Below are 20853 nucleotides of genomic sequence, written 5' to 3'. Positions count from 1 at the left end.
GTTTAGATTAGATATTAGGAGGCGCTACTTCACAGTCAGGGTGGCTAGGGCCTGGAACCAGCTTCCAGGGGAAGTGGTGCAGGCTCCTAGCCTGGGGATTTTTAAAAGGAAGTTAGATGAGCACCTTGCCGGGGTCATCTGACCCCGGTGCTCTTTCCTGCTAAGGCAGGGGGTCGGACTAGATGATCTACCTAGGTCCCTTCCGACTCTAGCTACTATGAAACTATGAAACTATGAAACCCCTAGGGTAGCAGTGAGCATCACTTCCCTTGGAAGTTGGTTCCAGATCCTAGCCGCCCTGACCGTGAAGTAGCACCTCCTGATGTCTAGTCTAAACATACTCTCAGTCAATTTATGGTCATTATTCCTTGTTACTCCTGGTAGTGCTCAGGGTAACAGGGACTCTCCCCTTGCCTGCCGGTCTCTCTTGGCCAGTTTGTAGATGGGCACCAGGTCCCCTCTCAGCCTTTTCTTGTGGAGACTGAACAGGTTCAGGTCCCGTAGCCTCTCCTCATAGGGCCTGCCCTGCTGCCCCCTGATCATATGAGTGGCCTCCTCTGGACCCTCTCCATGCTGACCACATCCCTCCTGAAGTATGGTGCCAAGAACTGGACGCAGTACTCCAGCTGCGGCCTGACCAGTGCCTCATAGAGGGGGGGGATCACCTCTTTGGATCTGCTCGAGATGCATCTGTGGATGCACAAGGTGCGGCTGGCCTTCCTGACTGCGTCCCCACACTGCCGGCCCATGTTCATCTTGGCATCAATAGTGACTCCAAGATCCTTTTCTGCCTCTGTACTGACGAGAAGGGAGTTCCCCAGCCTGTAGGGATGGTGCTGGTTCTTCCTCCCCAGGTGCAGCACCTTGCACTTGTCAATGTTGAATCCCATCCTGTTCTCATCTGCCCACCCCTGTAATCTATCTAGATCCAGTTGCAGCCTGTGCCCCTCCTCCAGCGTGCCCACTTCTCCCCACATCTTAGTGTCATGGCCTTGGGGGGCAGGAACGGGGAGCAGGCAGGGGCGCACTTCTCACCCTGCCCCAAACCCATTCACTGACCATACAAACCTCAGGCAGATTCTCACCAATTAAAGACAAGGGGGGGTTGAAAAAAGAAAAATACTGTTTATTTCACATGACTACATCAAGTGCATTAGTCTGACATGGCCGTGGCAGCGAGAACCATCGGCCAGACCTCTGGTGGCCCCCCATCTCTCCCCACAGCCCATAAAATCCAACAGCACCTCTCCAACGTGGCATTACATGGGAGCGAGGGGGCCCAGCGTGCCCAGCAAGGGTGATCCAGGTTGGGGAGCCCAGGAGAACAGGGGCTTGGATGCAGGTAATAACACAGCAGGTTCTGATGACGCGGTATACCCCCTCCCTGGGGTACAGACAATATGAAAGTGTTAGTGCCCCCAGCTGTCTCCCTCCTTCATCACCTGCACAGCACCACACACTCTTCCTTGAACAGCCCAAGCTTCTCATGTTTGTTAGGGGCTATTCAATCCTAACTCACCAGTCTGCCCTCTTCCAAGAAATGGTGCATCCTGACAAATGCTCACCTCTCTGCTCTCTCTGGCCAGATCCAAGTATTTCCCCTGCATTGGAGGCTCTTCTACGGGCAAGGACAGGCATTGGGGTGTTGCTGGAAGATCCCAGGTGGTATCTGCCTCATCACCATGCTAGCTGCCCGGTGCAAGGCTTGATCGGCTGGTCTCGCCCTAAGAGCGGCATCCCCAGCTCAGCACAGGGAACAAAGCAAGGCATCCATCAAAGCCCGCTTGCCAAGCAGGGAGAAATCCTCGAGGAGCAGAAATCCCCGTTTCCTTCGAGGCATAGTCAGAGCCATGCAGACACCGTTGCCCAACAAAGGTGCATTAAATCAGACATGCTGACGATCTCCCCAGTCCGCAGCTGAGCTCAATGCAGCCTGGAGGCATTTCCACTTAGGGTAGCACCAACCCAGAGCATTTCTGCTCATGGTAACGCCAGCCTCCTCCATGCTAGAGCAGAGACCTTGTCTCTGCTGTCATGATAGGGGGATGGCTCGGGGAAAGGACTCTCTTGAGATTTCCACTGGCAGAATGATTTGCCCTGGTATTTCCTTGTGATTCAATATTCAGCCTGACAACCACAGCCACCACCCACGTCCTAGGTTGGAGAGGGGTTGGTGGGATCTTCTACTGGCAGAAGACCCCACCTTTAAAACACAGGATGCCTCTTCCAATGTCTCCTCCTTGAGGACTATTAAATAATTTCTTCTCTCCATCTCCCGTAAACAATTTCTTCTCTCCATCTCCCGTAAACAATTTCTTCTCTCCACCTCCCCGGTAAGTTGGCGGTTGGCTGCAAAATGGAATCGCTCCGATTCCATCTCCGATTAACTCACAGGCAGACCGGAGCTCCTGTCCCCGGGAACGACTTCTAGTGATCTATTTTGGGATTGGAAATTAGACCTCAGGGGTTGTTTTTTTTAAAGCACAGGCCCAGGTGAAGCAGTGTTACCTCTTCGAGGTTTGCAAGGATGATAGCAAGAGAGATAGCACCATGCCAGCTTTTCCCTAGACTTCTAGTTAAGGATTATTGTGCAATTCTCTCTCTCTCTCTCTCTCTATTTGGCTTTTACACCTCTACTTGGCAAACACACCTCCTGCTGCTTTCTTGTACTCAAGACATAGGTGGATGCTGCTGGCCTCCTCTGCCTGCAGGGATCTGATACCCACTGTTTCTTCAGCTCTGTCCTGCTTTTCTGTCAAACCCATCTTTGGGTGAGACCCTCTTGCCTGCCCCCACCTGCCAGCTACAGACACTTGCAAGGACATCGCAGGCTGGGCAGGGGTGCCTGGAGGCAATGCTGAATGGCTGCTGATGGGGAAGATGCCCATTAAAATTCAGCACCGTCAGAGCTGGATGCAGGCCGCCCAGGGCTGGGACAGAAAGGAGGCTGGAAAATGGTAATTTTTGATTATTATTACCATTATCTCTGGTGAAGTAGGGCCTGATACTAAAAGCTCACCTGGGGCCACCAGGAGTCTAGGTACGGTGCTCAGCACTGGAGGTGGATCTTGTCTGCCCCCTTCCCCCATTTCCTTGCCATGATCTAAAGGGCAGGGATGAAGGCAGTCACAAGCTGAGTCCTTGCCCCGAGGACCACTCTCCCAGGGGAAGCAGGAGGGGCTGCTATGTGGGGGTCCCTTCATCAAGGCCAAATGCAACCAGACAATCCATCAGCTTTCTTCTCTCAGCACAGGAGGGGCAGCTGCCACCTCCTCACCCCTCTGAGCCACGAGGACTCCAGCTTGTCACCCTTTTAGTCAAAGCCACTCTCCAAGGTCGAGCTTAGCCCCGCATTGGGTGCTATACCCTGGACAACCCACACTGGCCCTACAAGGCCCATGTTGCTGGAGGGCCTGTGTTCGAATTCCCAGGGCTACAATTAACTGGAGCTGATACAAATAGGAAGAAGATGGAGCATGCTAATGGCTTAGCACCTGCCTAGTTCAATCAACCCAATTAGTGAACAAAGTTATTGCCTCAGCCAGCCCTTTCCCCTTTAGTGCAATGTAACCATTTGTTTTCCAGGGTTTGTGGGGGGTGAGTGAGTGGGTGGGGACAGCTAAATGCCAGGACTGTTTTCCTTCAGCAAACGAGGTTAGTATGGGAGCAGCTGGCTCTTTAATTACTGCTGGCACCCCCAGCCCTAGCAGCTAGTCACATTAATAACTTCAATTTAAAGTTGTTTGCTGGGTACTGTTTAGAAATCCTAGGCAGAGGGTATAAAATAAGCTATCCCCCAGGACGCTGTTAGATCCCAAGAACCTGCTATCACACAGGGAGAAGAAGAAGGGATTCAAAATAAACAGGGATCGCAATGAAAATGTTTCCCATCTCCCTGGCTTGGCCCCAGTGTGGCCTTCGAGAGTTGCTGGAACAAAACTCCCAGGGCTAGAAGCTTTGTCTGACATGGAAATGCAGACCAGTGACCTCCTGCCCTGGGGGGAAGGGGGAAGAGGTGGTATTTGCAGGGGGGAGCTCCAGTACCACGCACAGGGTTACACCCAGGAGGAAGAGGAAGAAGGGGCTAGGCACAAAGTCCAGTGCGGATGCAAGGACCAGAAGGGGCATGAACATATATGCACACGGTGGGGAAGGAATCCGCCCACCCGCCACGACAGTCACTGGCTGGGGCAGGGCCAGGGGACAGGCAGTCACAAAGTGCTCAGGGCAAGATCCCAGGGGGAGGCAAGTCACGGGGTGGGGGGCCGTCTCCACCTGCCCACCCCCTAGGCCTAAGGGATCTGAAAGACGTTGAGTTTGCTAGTGTTTTTGAGCGTCTGCCGGCGGTTGCAGAACCAGACCCGGACAACCTCGCGGTCGTAGTTGAGCTCCTTGGCGATCTCAGTGATCTCCTGCCCGGTGGGCAGGGCGTTCTTCTCAAAGTAAGCATTGAGCGCCTCGATGGCCTGGGGCGTGAAGGACGTGCGGCGCTTGCGCTTCTTGGAGGGCTCGCCGCCCACAAACTCCATCAGGTTTTGCTGCCCTTCCTGGTTCCGCAGCTCCGCCTCGCTCAGCCACTTCTCCAGCACCGGCTTCAGCTTCTGGGCACTCTTGGGCGTGATGTCCAGCTTCTCAAACCTGCAGGTGAGGTTGTGGGGAGAAGGAGAAGGCTCATGAGGCCCACCTCGTCTCAGGAAGCAGCCAACAGGGCCCAAAATTGAGCCAGTTACTGACCCACGTAAAGCCAGCGAGACAAAAGGCTGGCGAGGAAAGGTGATGGCAATAGGGGCCAGCATTGATGGCCAGTTCTGTGAGCACCTCAGGGGCTCTGGGTCAGTCCACACTACCGGGAGGTATTCGTTCTGGGCAGAGAGTAGCTAAAGCAGTGGGAGATCTCCTGGGCCCTATTCCCTGCTTTGAGTGGGCATGGCAGAAAGCGGAGACAGGGCCAAGCATCAGGGGTCTGGGACGCATGGGAGTCAGGATGCCTGGGTTCTGTTCCTGGCTCTGAGGCCAAAAAGCATGCCTGAGATTGCACTGTGGAGTGTGTGTCCCAGTGCCATGCCCAAGTGCTAACACATCTCTCCACTGGGGTTCGGTGCCTGTGGTAAGCAGATGGGGAGTGGGGAGTGTTTCACAGGTAGTCTCCTGAAAGGGAAGCCCAGACTCCTTTTTATCCTACTGTCCTTCCTGAGAGGGGAAGGCTACACATTTAAGCAGGGGCTCAGTGCTGCCCACCCTAAGCCGCCCAGCCCAGCCCCGGCTCACCTGCATATCGCCGACTGGCTGTACGCTGGCCCTTCCGTGGCTGTCAAGGCCTGGCCCACCTGTGTCTGCGTCAGCCCCAGTGACAGGCGGCGGATCTTGAAGTTCTTGGCGAACTCTCGGATCTCCTCCAGGTTGATGCCGTCCTCGTCAGCGCCGGTGCTGGGAGTCTGGGGCTCTGGAAGTAGGTGGAGCTGTGAGGCCATGGGATTCACTTGGCCACATATCGCTTCCTAGCAAGGACACCATCCGTCCCAAATCCCCATCCCCTCCCAACCAAGAGAGAGACCTTGAAGTGGGAGCAGGCCCCACTCCCTAGCAGGGATGCCCTCCTCCCCATCCCTTCCGATCAAGAGAGAGAGCTTGAAGTGGAAGCAGGCCCCACTGTGCTAAGTACTGGAGGGAGAGACAAAGAATTATAGAAAATGAGGGTTGGAAAGGACCTCAGATGGTCACATCTAGTCCAATGCCCTGCTCCAAGCAGGACCAGCCCCGAGTACATCATCTCAGCCAAGGCTTTGTCTACCCGGTTCTTAAAAACCTCCAAGGATGGAGAGTCCACCACCGCTCCGGGTAACCTGTTCCAATGCTTCACTACCTCGCTAAGAAGAAAATTTTTCCTAATAGCCAACCTCAACTTCCCTTGCTGCAACTTGAGACCACCACTCCTTGTTCTGTCATCTGCCCCCACTGAGAACAGTCCAGCTCCAAAACAATATGGAACGCTTCACGAACTTGCAGGTCATCCTTCTGCAGGGGCCATGCTAACCTTCTCTGCTTCGTTCCAATTTTAGTGTATGTGCTGCTAAAATGACCACAGAAGAGCCCAGCCCCACGGAAAGAGACAGCCTAACCCATAGTTGACAGAACTCAAAACTGTGCAGGGGGACCCCAGCAGATTTCATGTCCATTGCCTTAATCACTTGGCCATATCACTTGCCCAGGAGAGGTGAGGCATAAAGCAAGGGAGGGACTCTCTCTGATCCAACAGGCCAAAGGAACAGAATCTAGGTGTCCTGAGCCAGAGGCCGATGCCACATCTGCCGTAGAAGCAGAGATGCTTATTCTCCCTTGGTTTGACCTGCCCCGTCTCTGGGGGTAACAGGGATCCGTTTGAGGCAGTGACACACTATGCAGAACGCTGAAGAATCAGGAGATTCAGCTCAGGCTGCACCAGCGCTGGGAACAGCCAAGGCTATACACGCGAACACAACACTGGCCCCAGCCCTGCGCTCTGCTCACTACTCCTCACTTCCCCTCCCAACTCCTGTAGAAGGGGCCAACTCAGGGCTTCCTCCCAAACTCGCCAAGTGCAGCACAGTGGTGCATATGTATGAACTGGTAGGACCCCAGAGGTGCTTACTGGAAACCAGCTGGCTCACGGTTTGGGTCTCTGAGCACGTGACGGGAACGGGAGCAGAAGACGGCTTGGCCCCAGGGGCCGGGTTGGCGATGACCACAGCTGGCTGGGTCAGAGCAGGGGCTGGCTGGATTGGCTGGACCTGGTAACACAGGGAACAAGGCTCAGAATCCCCCCAGGAAGGGCTAGATAGATGTATTTTGCAGAGAGACAAAGAGTGGGGGAGAGCTCTCAGCTGGGATAGAGCACCAGCCACTCGCCCCGCTCTTTGCCACTACACTGCGCTAATACACAGGAGTCAGCAGTATAAGCTAGAACAGCTCCAGGCTTATGCCAGGGCCAAGGCTGGTCCAGACTGGCCTGGAGGCAATCAGCCCAGCTACACTCAGGTTACTTAGGCAGCTTTTCCATTCATGCGTCCCAGGGCTTTGTCTTGCTTGTATGTCTGGCCTGACTGTGAGAGGTCCCAGGAAAGCCAGTGACCTCTGACATGGGGCTCCCTGTCCATTCTGGGGCTCAGCTGCCACCAGAATTCAGCCCACAGTCATGGTGCTGGTCCCTGGCAGAGACACCACATATTTGGGGATGGGTTCACACTTCTTAAAGGGCCAATATCTAATTCACCAACTTCATCAGGCCTCTGGGGGCGGCCACAGGTTTGTGGCTTTAGGCCCAGATATGTTCCCATAGCACATGGCCACGCGCACTGGAGCAGGGAAAGGCGTCTGGCTTGACACCCAGTGTCCCAAGCTCACCTCGTTCTTAATGGGAGGCTCCGGGGCACTGGTTTTCTTGATGGCGGCTGTCTGAATGGTGCTGCTGGCCAGTGTGGCAATGACCTGCCCCTGAGCGTTGAGGAGCAGCTGCGGCGTTACTGTCTGTAGCTGCAAGTTCTGGGCTGGCAGGGCAGCCGGGGTGGGGTTGGCTGCTGCAAGGCCAGTGGGGTTTACCACCCATGGCAGCGTCCCAATGACCTGGGGAGGGGGTAAACACAGGCATCATGGGGGTGCTGCACTAAAACCTTTCCCTCCCTGCGCTGGGGTGGGATAGAGCCCCCCCTCAATTCTCTTCTCCCTCTCAAGTCCCCCCTGCTTTGTTGGTGGGAGGACAGGGTTGGGTACTGGGTTTCTGGCTTGACACACCTGCCCCTGGGCATTGGTCAGGATCTGGCTCGTGATCCCCTGCATGCTGGAAATGGTGTTTGCAATCACTGGGGCAGCTGCCAGGGAGCCAAGCAGCTGCGTCTGTCCACCGAGGGAGGCCGCACTGATCTGCAGAGGAAGCAGGACATGGGTAAGACAGAGGCAGCCGTACTCCATGTGTCCCCCACCTTCACTGATGCCCTTGGCAGGGAGGGCTTTTCCATCCCTTTCTAGTGCTCAGCAGCATGGTGGTGGTGAGGCTGGCCACGTCACTCCCTCCAGTCAACCCTCACTGGGTTACAGAGCCATTCTGGCGGGTGTGCCACAAATTCGCCCCGCACATCACTCTGATCCCTTCCCCTGCCCAACCTGCCGCTCTGCTTTCTGTTTCCTGCCCTGTGCTCCCTGCCTGATCCATCACTGTGCTGCTTGTCCCCTTCCTGATCTGCTGCATGTCACACACAGAGGTGGTCCATGGGACTTGTGCTGCAGGCAGGCCACCCTTGCCCTAGGCTGTGGGGCTTCCACCCTGTCCACTGGAAGGCCCACGGAGGCCTCTAGGAGCTCTCCTGGGATATCTGAACACTTCACAGCCTTCACTTGTATGCACCTTCAGGTGGATGCTGGGAGGCCCGTAAAAGGCCACTGTGAGGCACAGAGGCGCCAAGGCCCAGAGCCGTATGGGTATTCAGACACTGCAGTGCCATTGACCTGGGAGGCTGGTGCCTTAGTGGCCTAGCTACTGTCATGCAGAGCTTGGGGCAGAATAGAGATTTGAACTAGGCTCTCCCAAGACCCTGGACCCTCCTTATTCTCCCAGGTAACCAGGGGTCTCGAGGGCTGTTCTGAAGTCTTTGCCTAAATCTGCGAGCATCCAGCCTGCCCCTGCTCTGAGCTGGCAGCTCTAAGGCCAACCCACTGCTTCCCCCAGCCCCCACCTTGGCAGAGGAAAACCCCTGGCACCACAGCAACACCTTGCTCTCACCCTCCAATGACTGCAGAATGGTCTACAAAGGAGGGCAGCAGCCTCACTGAGAAAACTGAGGCTTGGGGAGGTGAAGTGACTTGCCCGGGGTTACTCCGCAAGTCAGTGGCAGAGCCAAGAAATCAACCAAGGATTCCTGAATCCCAGGCCAGCGCTTTATCCACTAGCCTATGCTGCCTCCCATGCAAATGATGATGCAAGCTGGTGACATCAGCCCCTTACTATTCCCGGGTTAAAGGCGAATCCCGCGGGCTGGACTGTGATTTGCGTCTGGGTTTCCACCGGCTTGGCCACAGGTGGTGCGGACGCTGTGGTGGGCTGGGGCAGGATGGCCGGCTGGCTCTGCACCACCGGCGGAGCCTGGAACACGGGCGGTGCCTGGTGGGGAGGCCGGGGCTGCATCGTTTGCTGAGCCGGGAGGGGCTGAGCTGGCTGCACAGGGGCTGGGATGGCCGTGTTCAGCACCGTGGCGGCTGGAAGAAAAGCAGAGGTGGCAGTTGGAACGACTGCTGTGCACCAGTCTCCCTCCCCATCCTGCCTGCCCGCTCCTGGCATCGCAAGGTCCTTCCAGCCCAGCCCCCCTGCCTCCCACCTGCTCACTGCCTTTACACTGACTATGGGGGTTGCCTTTCCTGCCCTCCAAACCGGCGAGTGACCATCCTTATCTCTGCACCAGCATCAGCTTCTCCTCTGTCCTTTAGATGTCTGGCACTGGGAAGGTGGGATGCAGAGAGGTGGCTTTTAGGGCAGGCCCGTGGCTGACTGGAGGTGCTGCTATCACCCATGGGCTTATTGCGTGTCTGAGCCCCAATACAGCCCCTGTTCCCAGTGTCATGAGACTACGTAAAGCATTTTTCAGCTTCACATAAGCAACTGCAAGTATGTTTCCAGCTGTCCTGACTGCCCAGAGGAGCTGAAGGATAATTGTCACTGGGAAAGCAAAAAGCCCTCTGCAAAGGGAGGTGGGAGACTTATGCCCATTTTATAGACAAGGAAGCTGAGACACAGAGTGGAGAAGTGACCTGCCCAGGATCACCCAGTACACTGGCAGCACAGCTGGGAAAGGGATCCAGGAGTCCCAAGTCCTAGCCCAGTGCTCTACCCACCCAGACCAGGTCATTGTCATATCAGCACCTGTGAGTGACCAAGGGCAGGTCACACTTGTCTCCAGAGCATTGGAGACACTTTGGTCATGGGAAGATCAAGGTGACTGGCTGGCAGCTCATCCTCCAGCTGAGCTATATGCATGCTGGCTAGTCTCAATCCCACCTCCCTTCCACCAAGCCATCCTCCTTCTGCCACCAACTCCTTGCCTGGAGGCAGATCTGCCTCCCCTCTCCCAGGGAGTTGGCAAAGAGCAAGGATCACAAACAGCAATGTCTTTAAAATGAAGGGGAATCTGAACAAGCCCCATCTTGTCCCACACTATTAAGAAAAATGCATCAGAGACCAGGGAGAACCCAGCGGGGACCAGCTACAGCCTGGTGGGTCCTGAGCACTAAGAGCCACTGGGTGAGGCATCTGTGCGGCTCCCCTGGGAAAAGGCCAGTCCGAAGCTTGGCAGGAAGAATCAAGGGGGTACAATTCACCCCCGTGCACAGGCTGGGGCCCTGTTAAGGTGGTGCATGACTTAAGGGGTGCCCAAACCTCTTGGCAGCCCTTTGCTCCGAGCTCAGTTCCACCCAGCCAGCAAAATGGGCTAGCCCGGGGTCTCAGAAATATCAGCAGCAGACAGCACCTGAAAGCTGGCTCTTGGGCTCAGCCTACACAGCTCTGCTTGGCCTTAGCTTTGTGTGTCTTGTCAGTCAGCACCAGCCTGAAGAGGGGGCCTGAGGCCCAACCAGGGTCTTGTTTCCCCCCTTCTGAGGCTGGAGGGGGCTGGGGACACAGAAGACCCCACATGCCCCTTCAGAGCTTCGCTGTGGCAGGAGGAGGGGCCGTTACCTTGCAGATTGGCTATGGGCGGTTTGAAAATTCCCCCTGTAGGAGAAGCAGCCGTCAGTCCAGGAAGGGCAGCGACCGTTGCTGTAGGAAATGTCCACACAGCCAGTCCCTGCTGACTTGCCACTTGACCTGAAATACTGATGGGGATAAGAAGAGGTTGAGTAACTGCCCCTGCGGGAACCATTACTCCTGTCACAACTGTTGCTAAGCTTTCCTGAGTCAAGACCTGCAAAAGCAAACAAGATTTCAAAAAGAAAAAAGAACACATCAACGCCACTGCAGACCGCCTCAGCGCGCGAGCCCCGGCAAGACCTGGCACCGGCAGGGGAGGCCTGCCCGCCCCCGGCCTGCGCCTGGTATCGCTCCCGTCTTTGCAGCTGGGTTTCCAGCTTGCGGGAGCCCTCCAGAGCCCAGCTGTGAAATTACTGCCGGACTGGCACTTTTGGGCTTGTAGGCAGCAGCCTCTCAGGCCCTGTTTGCAGGGCACTGCATGGAGGAGGCTGGCCTGGGGGTGGAACAAGACGCCAAGCTTATGTCCCACCGTCACAACTGCAGCATAGTGCTCAGTGCACTGCTGGGAGTGGTCCCAGCAGGCGTGTCTCTGCAGCCCCCGGCAGAGTTACAGCCCCAATCATTAGCAGTGACTATGTGCTATAACCAACCCCACCCCACTCCGCCTACTAATCCGCACTCCACCCCATCCACGCAAACGCTGGGTATTTACCTGTGGTGTGGCTTGCACTGTTACGGGGGCTAAGGTTTGTGTCTGCTGGCTTGTGACTTGGCTGAAGGTGCTGACAGATGGGACGCTGGTGGCTGCTATTCCAGGCAACGCTTTGACTTTGCCTTGAAAGGAGGGAATAATATAAATTCAAGAGAATCCGTCACTCCCAGTAACAGCAGCCCTTAGCCCTTCTTCTCTAGCTATGGCCATTGGTACCGTGCAACACAATTTACAGCCCAGTTTGGGGTCATGATGCCCGTTTCACAGGTGGGGAAACTAAGACTCAGGAAGAGGAAATAACTTGCCAGAGGCCAAATAGTAATTCAGTGGCCGAGCAGGGGACGGGGTCCAGGTGTCCTCTGTGCCAGGGGATGCCCTCACTATTAGGGTCTGCCTTGCAGTGCAGCTTTCTGTCCCCCTCCATGCATGTTACTGGTGCTGAATCAGCACAACCGGATTATTTTGGCTCCGATATCAAGGCTCATGCTTTTGAGATCTAGGAGTCCTGTCCCCACACTGAGGGGTAAGACGGTTTGGAGTGAGAGCTCTCTTCGCCCCTAAAGAGGTTGAGCGCATAGCAGGTAACTGAGCCAGGCTGACTGGTGGGAAGCTAAACCTTGGGGAACGTGGTGCTATGAGTGTCGTGGGCCTGTGGCTTTTGTAAGCCAAGTCCTTGAGATCATGAGCAGGATTGGCCACATGGCAACTTCACAGAGCCCCCTTTCTGTGTTTCCAGAGCACAGGAATGTCTTTCACAGCTGGAAAAGCTCAGCTCCCAGCTGCCTCTGGCAGCACCAAAGAGCGTCCAGGTGGGAATCCAACTTCCAGCATGGCTTCAGAACCAGATTTTCACATTGGAACAGCCTGATTTTATTTTATTGTATTTTATTGAAGACAAACATGGCTTTTCAACCAAAGCAGAATTTTGGAAAGTTGCAATTTTCTGCTTTTTTCTTTTATTTAAATCAAAGACAACCTTAGAAGGTAAAAAATATTGTTAACATTTCTTGCACAAAATATTTTTGGGATTTTCTCAGTTCAAGGATTTGAGTCATTTTCAGTTCAGATGTTCCTCTGAGGCTCTCAACACCCCCCCCCAAGCATCCTTACAAAGTCTACTTTAGATGTCTTATTTTTAGTATGGTTAACATATGGAAGCTTTCTCTCCAGGTGTCACCAAAACCTCTCCATCACCTGCATTTATCACCTTCACGTATGTTCTCAGCCATCTCTTGTACTTGTTCTGTCCTGATTAGAGACGTGGCAGCTATTGACTGTAACCACTTCTCAGCTGATCTATTTGGGCAGGCAGTTGTTTCCTCCCTTGCTTAGCAGAAAATATTGGGAGGAGAAAAGATTTTCTACGCCGAACTTGAGCTTTGTTGAGAATGACCGAGACAACTGTAATGCCACGCCTAATATCATCCGCCTTTTTCAACCACCTGCTCTTCGGATCATAATAACAAAATATAGGGATTTTCACCGGTCAGCAACAAAGTGCTTTTACGAAGGAGGTCAGTAGCCTTATTCCCACTGCACAGCTCGGGAAACTGAGGCACGGAAAGAGGATGTCCTTTGGCCCATTTCCTGTTCTACCCACTAAGAAACCTGCCTCAGGGCTATGGGATGGCTGGAAGTGCTCCTGCTGGCTCCCTCCCTACTCTTTATTCTGCCTCTGTTCACACCTCCCTCTCCCATCTAATGTCCTGCAGCTGCCACAGTGCACAGAGTCAAGGTGACACCTTGTGGCCACACCCAGGTACTGCAGGTTGCTGGATGGTCCACCCAGGTACTACTGCAGTTTGTGAGCTGTAGCCAGAGCTCCAGCCAATTTACCCAGCTGGCAGTGAAAGGCACAGGGAGAATGCAGGCGCGTTTACACGAGATGCTTTAAGGCGCATTAGCCTAAATTTAAGGCACATCAGGGTGTGCATCTACACATGCATGCCCTTAATACGCTTTAAAAATGGTGACTTTGGGCTAATCACGCCTACATTTGATACCTGCAAATGCAGATATCAAATTTAGGCACGGATACTTAAAGTGCATTAATGCACAGGCAGATGCGTTAAAGCACGTTAATGCTGTGTGTGTGGTCTGATTGGGAACAAACATTAATGCCAAGTCAGTCCACACACACAGTGTTAATGCTCTTTAACGCTTGCACATGTAGATGTCTGCCTAAACCCACTTAATACACATTAAGCTAATGTGCATTAAATTTAGGCATGCTTAAATGCGCGTGTAGACACAGCCCGTGTGTGCTAACGGGCAGCACCCTATCTTTGCTGCTGAAAACTATGAGCAATTAAAGCATCGTTCCAGGATATGCCTCTTCCCTTCCTCAAACGTCAGGCTGATGACCGTCGCCGGTCAAAGCAGCTGACTGCAAAAGTCACTGCAGTACCTTCCATTTATAAAGTGTTTCTTATCTCCAAAGACCCATAACTTATAGAACTGAAACTCTTTCCTTCACTAGGAGCTCACCTTGCTTAGCAAAATGAGCAGGGAAAGGTCTGCTGTCTATAGGGGTTAAAGTATCCCAGGGAGGGCAAAGCAGCATTTAAAGGTAAAGGACAAAGTTGGCACCAGAACAAATGGATCTAAACGGGCCATGTCTAGATTCAGACTGGAAATCAGAAGGTCTCTAAAGATCAGAGGATCAAAGTTCTGGATCAGCCTCCCAGGAGTGGGGATAAAAGAAAAAAAAGCTGGTTTCAAGATGCTATGGTACAGGTATGTAACAGCAGGGACCTGGTCTGCATGACCCCTTCCAGCCCTGCATTCCCACCCACCACTGAAATGCAGCAACCTCTGGGAAGAAGAGATTTAACAGTGTGTATCACCACCACAGAGCTGCCTAGGGAAGAAGTATTTCATAGTCCTCTGCTTTGACTGGAGTGAGGCTGCTCTCAGTGGTGGCAGATGACAGAACAAGGAGCAATGATCTCAAGTTGCAGAAAGGGAAGTTTAGGTTGGATATCAGGAACAACTTTCTCGCTAGGAGATAACAGGGATCAGCTAAGTCCCCTTAGCCCTTATCTACTTCATCCTCTTTGGGCAGTTGCCACCAAAACCTCTCCATCACCTGCATTTATCACCTTCATGTATGTTCTCAACCATCTCTTGTGTTCATCCTCTTGCCTTGATGTACCCAGCATTTAAAGGGAGGCTGCCCTAAGGCTTCCCATGCCTGATCTTGCTGTCATGATCACAGGTGTCTGTAGTCATTGCCTTAAGGGCTAATTTTGTGGGCTCCACCCTCCCCAATACCTACTCCCATGCCTCACAGATGATCCAACTCATGACCTTCCTAGGCTCTGGGCTCCCAGCCCGTCCTTCTCCCTCCTAAGCTATGAGCTCCTTGGCACCCTTGGTCTCTGGCTGTGACTCCTGGCCTTTGGCCCATCTCCTGGGCCAGTGAGACCTTTGGGCTATAGACCTCCTGGGCTATAGACCCCTAGGCTCTCTAGCTGACAGCCACCCCTCTTTCTCAGGTGACCTTTGGCCCCACACTCAGCTCTCTGAGCCCTCTGGCCCCTGGCTTTGCCCCTCTATGGGCTCTGGGCCCTCTGGCCCCACTCTCTGCCCTTTGCTGGGGCTCCAGCCTTACTCTCAGGCCTCGCTCAGACTCATTCATCTGTGCTGGGCTTCAGGTCCCAAGCCCTAGGACCTCTCTAGTGAGCCCCTCCTGGGCTCAAGCTCTCTCCGTCTGGGCTCCAGACTTCTCTCCTCCAAAGCCTGCTCTGGCCCCATGCTCCACTTCTCAATGGGCTCATGCTCTCTCCCTGTGAGCTGCAGGCCCTCTCTTCTTTTAGCCCCTCTTCCTTTCTCTCTGGGCCAGCTGGGACTTCCATACCTCCCCTTCAGTCCCTTCCACAACCGTCAGGGAAGGTCTGCCTCTCCAGGCTACTGGCTCACCTACCCGTTCCCAGGCTTATCCACTCCAAGGCCTGGCTGTCCCCAGGCTCTGGCCTTGCTTACCCCAATTCAGCTGTTATCTCAAGGACCCTGCTGCCAGGAGCTCCTCTCCTGTGGCACTCAGGGCCAGACTCCCCAGCTAGCCCCGCCACAGCTGCAGGCAAGCATCCTCTGTGGCACAAGAGGGTAGTGAAGCACTGGAACAGGCTACCCAGAGAGATGGTAGGCTCTGCATCCTTGGAGGTTTTTAAGACCCAGCTACACAAAGCCTTGGCTGGGATGATCTTGTTGGGGTTGGTCCTGCTTGGAACAGGGGGTTGGACTAGAATAGCCATCCACCCCTCATTTTCTATGATTCTGTGATGGAGCCAAGAGGAAACCTTGGCCTCCCACTGGAAATCAGCGGAGGGGTCCATCCGCCCTTGCTGGGAGCAGCCCTCAAGCACGAGTGTTCAAGCACTGCCCTGGGTCTGGGCAACTTCCCACTTGACTGCAATAACCCACAGGGCAGACAACCACGTAGCAGAGAGGGCCCCATACCGATTGTCTCTCCACATGTGGTCTCTGGGTTCGGCTGTACCTCTTCTCTCCCCGCTTTGCCTGTTTCTGAGGGGCAGCTGCTGGCTGCTTCCTCAGCAGCTGTGTCCAAAGTCTTTCCATCCTCCTCTGCTGGAAGCGGGGCGTCAACTCCCACCTCCAGCACTCGGATGGTCTCGTGGCTCGACATCACAATGACCTGGAAGGAGAGAGTTAAGCATCATGGAGGTCTTGACAGGCCCCAACCCCCACCCCCACCCCGAAGTAATGAGCAAGTCAAGGCCGTGATGCTCTGGGTTTCATGTTGCCTGTGAAGTGAAAAGCAGAGGTGGCTCAGCTCTATTTAGTGATCTAGGCTACAGGGATGAAGACGAGTCACTGACTCCGGTAGCTAGGTGCAACCCCTGTAACCTGGTGCTGCTCCATGAAGACAATGGGTCAAAGCTGGTATAAACCCAGCACCACTTAACTCCATTAAATGACTGAGCCACATTCCCAATTGGGCCAAATGGGTAACGCTCCATTGACAGGCCTATATTCTCCAGCTGGCATCAATCAGCAGGACCGAACAGGGAACAGTGCAGATTACTACTTGCTTAGGATGTGGCCTTGAGGAGGTGCAGCCAGGCAAGATGTTCTCAGGCTGCAAGTATGCGGCATGACCAGGGGAAGCCAGGGGCTGAAGTACGGACAGACGTGCCCTGAATGGCAAGCTGAACCCTGGGGGTGTCATACTGCCTGGGGACAAGGCCATATGGGGGGTCAACAGCAGAGATACCCATGCACCCCGGAGAAAAAAAAAAGATCAAATGCAAGGCCTGTCCAGAGCCACAGCTTCAGCACCTAGTCAGGCTCCAAAATCACTGGCCTGAGTTGCACAAGTCCTGAGCCCCTAGGATTGATTTTGGGTGTTTGTGTGGTTGGAGATCATGGCTCTGACACAGCCGCCATGCAGCCAAACCCTCCGATTCCAGCCACATTCCTGGGATTCAAACTGCGCGCTGTCATTACGAGTGTGCGCCTGCCCTTGGAAACCCTTTGAGTTCATGCTTTGTGCTCCCCTCCACACATAAAAGAGGGCAAGAAGGTTCTTGTTTTCAATGAAAGCCTCATGAAATCCCTGGACTCCAGCAGTTGAGGCTTCAGGCTGGAGGCCAATTCCCGCCAGAGAGCCGGTGCTGTCGCAGGGGCCCTGATAGCAATGCTGGAGCTGAACTGCAGGCAAGTAAGCTTGCCAAAGTGCTGGTCCCAAATGCAGGGAGACAGCAAAGCTCTGCTCTGTCTGCTGCTCCTGCAGGATTCAATCGCTCCCCTCTCCCCACAACAAGGCTTCAGTTGGGTCCTCCTGGCCTGAGAAGTGAGCGAGACACCTGCTGTCAGCTCCAGCTCTGTCCAGGGCAGCCAGGATGCCTGACCACTCTAGCAAGAGCTGCCCTATGGAGATGGAGCCAGTACCTGCTCATTGACTGTCAGCGAAGCCTCCTGGGGCTGCACGGCGTCCGTGTCCATGGTGCGTCACTCGGAGCTGGGCTGTGGGGGGCGGCTCAGACTTTCTACATGCTGCGGACAAAGAGGCGAAGGTCACTGGCAGCTACTACACTCTTGCCCATACAAGCCATCACCTACCCAGCAGCAAGACTTTTGCCTCTCCCGTCCCCTTATACCCATTAGATTGCATGGAAACAAGACCAAGGGATGCATCTGTCCATCCAATGGTCCAGCTCCCAAAGCAGGATGCTTGGGCCACAGCTACAAGGCTTCCCTCCCTCCTGACCCTGGGCTGCAAGTGGTGGCACCAGGCCTGGCACCAGGGAAGGACTGAATAGACAACGGGCAGAGCAAGCATTAGCGATTGTGTTCGAGACACCCATCCTGCCCCTTCCCATCTGGCAGGGAAGCAATGCCGCCTCCTCAGAGAGGATCCATGCAAGCCCAGCCCAAAACCACCTGGGACGAGGCAGTGCAAAAGATCACCCTTATGGGTCGATTAACCTCTCCTTCCCCTTAGGATCAAACCAGCATCCCTCTCCCAAGACAAGCAGACTCTCTCCAGCATTCTTGGGCTGGGATTCTCCTCTCCTGTTGCTTTATGGGACTGATGAACCTAAATCCCATAGGCTTCCTCAGAAAAAACTCAGCCTCGGGGAGATGCCACATCCAAAGACAACCACCCCCTGTCCGAGGGCCCAGAGCATCTCCAAGAGAACTGAAAAGCTCTTCAAGGCTTTGAAAGTCGCCGCAGCTAGTGTCAGTCTCCAAAGCGGTCAGAGTCAATCAGCTCCTTCCTAATAAGAGCCCCTCTTGATGAGGTGATCTTGGGCTCCGTTTCCTGGAGGGCGACGTTTGCTTTGGCAGGAGCCTCACACACCTGTTGACCATGGCACTGCTCCTCTCCGAACGTCCTTCGTTAGCTCCTTTGGTCATGTCCTGCCCCCTCCGCTAAGTGTAATTGCTTTCTGAGGAGGCTTATGAATTTTTTATTAGGAATGTGTCTGGGATGCATTTAACCAGCCGGGCTGGATGACATTCACAATGACTTGATGCATGTGCGAAGGCGTCCTTGTTTCTGTAACCGTGCGGGAGACTGAGTGCTCCCACCGCTGCCAACGTCAGGAGACACCAGCAATGGGGAAGGCATTCTCCCCAAGCAGCTTCAGGAGCTTGGAGGATCGGGGACACATCACCTCTTCCATGCCACTGTGCCGGCCATGCTGCATGGAGCAGCCGGGTGACAAGGGGTGGGTCCTGGTTAGTCTTTCAATGGCGGATCTCACTTAGACCAAGACACCCTTGAGCATGCAATGCCATTTACCTCCTTGGGATTTTAGATCTGCCCATTCCTGCTGCTCCTTGAAATGCCCAGTGTCTCACCCATGAGACAACGTCCAATCCCAATCACCACTGTGATTCTCCCATTGCAAAAACCCAAGACGCTGTAAACCTTTGGCTTGTATTTTTCAAGCCCCAAATTTTCCCCGGTTCTGGATGGAGCAGATCATGCTGTTCATCTAGCCTGCTCCCTGTCTTCGGATATTCTGAAAAGCAAACGTGTGTCTGGGAGAGCTTAGACGGGGATGACCCTGCCCTGAACCGAGGGTTGGATTAGAAAGGATCGCCTTCCTGCTGGGATGACCTAATGGGGGATGGCCCTGCTTTGAGCAGAGGGTTGGACTAAATGTGACCTGTTGAGGTCCCTTCCAACCCTCATTTTCTATGATTCCTGAGGCAGCCTGACTTTTCTAAGATATTTGCTATTGTTACAACAACTATTTGTAGTAACAGCAGTTGCAGTAACATCGAGATAGCCTTTAGCGGCACCGGCTCTGGTACAAGACCCCAGATTATGCTGGAGAAACGGAACAAAAAAAAGTTTGACCCCAAAGATTTTGCAGTTGAAGTGCAAGTCAAGAGACCCAGCAGATATGGGGGAGCACATGGAAATGAAGCTGAAATCTTAGCATCACAGCTATCAAGGGAACCAGGGTTTCACCCTTGCAGTATGGAGTATATGGGAACTGGGTGTCTTTTGCAGCAGTGTAGCGAAGGGGAGAGACAACAGGGGCGGCAGCCCCAGCAGCTGTCTTTGTGGGGGTGGGGAGGTGCAAAAATAGCCACGACCACAGAGGCAGCTGATAAACCAGGATCTGGAAGGTGGCAGGGGAGACATCACGATGATGGTTTCAGCCCAGGTGTTTTACTGACCTGCAGGGAGAAAAATCAGGAAGGCCAAAGCACGACTGGGGTTGCAGCTAACAAGGGGCATGAAGGGTAATAAGGTATATCAACCAGAGGGTAAGTGTGGGTCCCTTACCAAACAGGGGAGGCAACCTTGTGACAGATGCGGTGGAAAAGGCTGAAGTGCTTGATGCCTTTTTGACATGTCTTCACACTCAAGGTTAGCTCCGAGACTACTGCACCGGGCAGAAGAGTTTGGGATGAAGATGAGCACCCACCATCAGTGAAAGAATAGGTTAGGGACTATTTAGAAAAGCTGAATGTGTACAAGGCCATGGAGCCAGACAGGATGCACCCAAGGGTGCTGAGGGAGTTGGCTGATGTGATTGCCATTATCTCTGAAAACCTGGGGTAATTGGGAGAGGTCCCATATGACTGGAAAAGGGGAATATACCTTAGCCACTGCTGATCCCCTGGATCGTGGTGCACGCACAAGAGGTCTAGGCACCCATTACGCTAAGGCCTTCAGTGCGTACACCTAGGCAAGAGTACAGAGGAGTGGAGGCTGCCCTAGACCTACCATCCTCTCTTAAGACCATTGAGACAGAGTCCAAAGGCCAGACCGAGTCTAGATGTTCAGTGTCTTGATGGTTGTAGTTTCTGCCAGAGAGGACCAGATCAGAGCTGCTGCTGACATCTAATGCCTCAGCAAGGGCAGGTTTCTGTTAGAATGATGTCCCTTAGTCTTTCTCCAACCAAGGAGTACCCAAAAGGAAAATATATTGTGCCCATCTTTGAGAAAGGGAAGAAGGATCTGGGAAACTACAGACCGGAGCAGATCCTCAAGCAATTCATTTCTAAGCACTTGGAGGAGAAGAAGGTGATTAGGAACAGCTGGCATGGATTTGCCAAAGGTACGGCATGCCTGACCAACTTGACTGCCTTCTATGATGAGATGACTGGCTCTGTGGAAGCAAGGAGAGCAGCGGATATGATATACCTTAACTTTAGCAAGGCTTTTGTGCAGCCTCCCGCAGCATTCTTGCAAGCAAGCTATGGTAGTATGGGTTGGATGAACGGACTATAAGATGGATAGAAAACTAGCTGGATTTCTCAGCTCAAAGTGTAGTAATCAATGGCTCAATATCTAGTTGGCAGCAGTACCCCAGAGGTTAGTCCCGGGGCTGGTTTAGTTCAATATTTTCATCAATTATCTGGAAGGTGGGTGGGTTTGCACCCTCAGCAAGTGTGTGGATGACACCAAGCTGTGGGGAGTAGTAGATGTGCTGGAGGGTAGGGC

The 20853-nt window shown here is 53.8% G+C and overlaps 1 protein-coding gene and 1 non-coding gene across 2 annotated transcripts in view; both read right to left on the bottom strand.

Moving 5' to 3' along the window:
* Positions 1 to 1105: 1105 nt before the first annotated feature.
* The window catches only part of POU6F1 (POU class 6 homeobox 1), a 30989-nt gene continuing 11241 nt past the window's right edge, over positions 1106 to 20853 (bottom strand). Inside the window, exons 2-11 of the mRNA XM_090051095.1 lie at positions 17334 to 17438; positions 15882 to 16077; positions 11421 to 11542; positions 10697 to 10922; positions 8975 to 9225; positions 7768 to 7896; positions 7381 to 7599; positions 6629 to 6767; positions 5269 to 5443; positions 1106 to 4638 (exon numbers count right to left, since the gene is read on the bottom strand). Coding sequence (XP_089907221.1) covers positions 4293 to 4638; positions 5269 to 5443; positions 6629 to 6767; positions 7381 to 7599; positions 7768 to 7896; positions 8975 to 9225; positions 10697 to 10922; positions 11421 to 11542; positions 15882 to 16077; positions 17334 to 17387 — 1857 coding nt within the window. The 5' untranslated portion in view covers positions 17388 to 17438 and the 3' untranslated portion in view covers positions 1106 to 4292. The remainder of the gene's footprint in view (positions 4639 to 5268; positions 5444 to 6628; positions 6768 to 7380; positions 7600 to 7767; positions 7897 to 8974; positions 9226 to 10696; positions 10923 to 11420; positions 11543 to 15881; positions 16078 to 17333; positions 17439 to 20853) is intronic.
* Positions 5977 to 6083, bottom strand: LOC149860926 (U6 spliceosomal RNA). The gene has a single exon (XR_016443400.1). It is a non-coding gene; the product is annotated as a U6 spliceosomal RNA (small nuclear RNA).

Source organism: Crocodylus siamensis, chromosome 6 (assembly GCF_052110815.1).
Source record: "Crocodylus siamensis isolate JL-2025a chromosome 6, ASM5211081v1, whole genome shotgun sequence".
Lineage (NCBI taxonomy): Eukaryota > Metazoa > Chordata > Crocodylia > Crocodylidae > Crocodylus > Crocodylus siamensis.
Note: the sequence above shows the minus strand (reverse complement) of the source record. Positions and strands in the feature narration are given on the sequence as shown.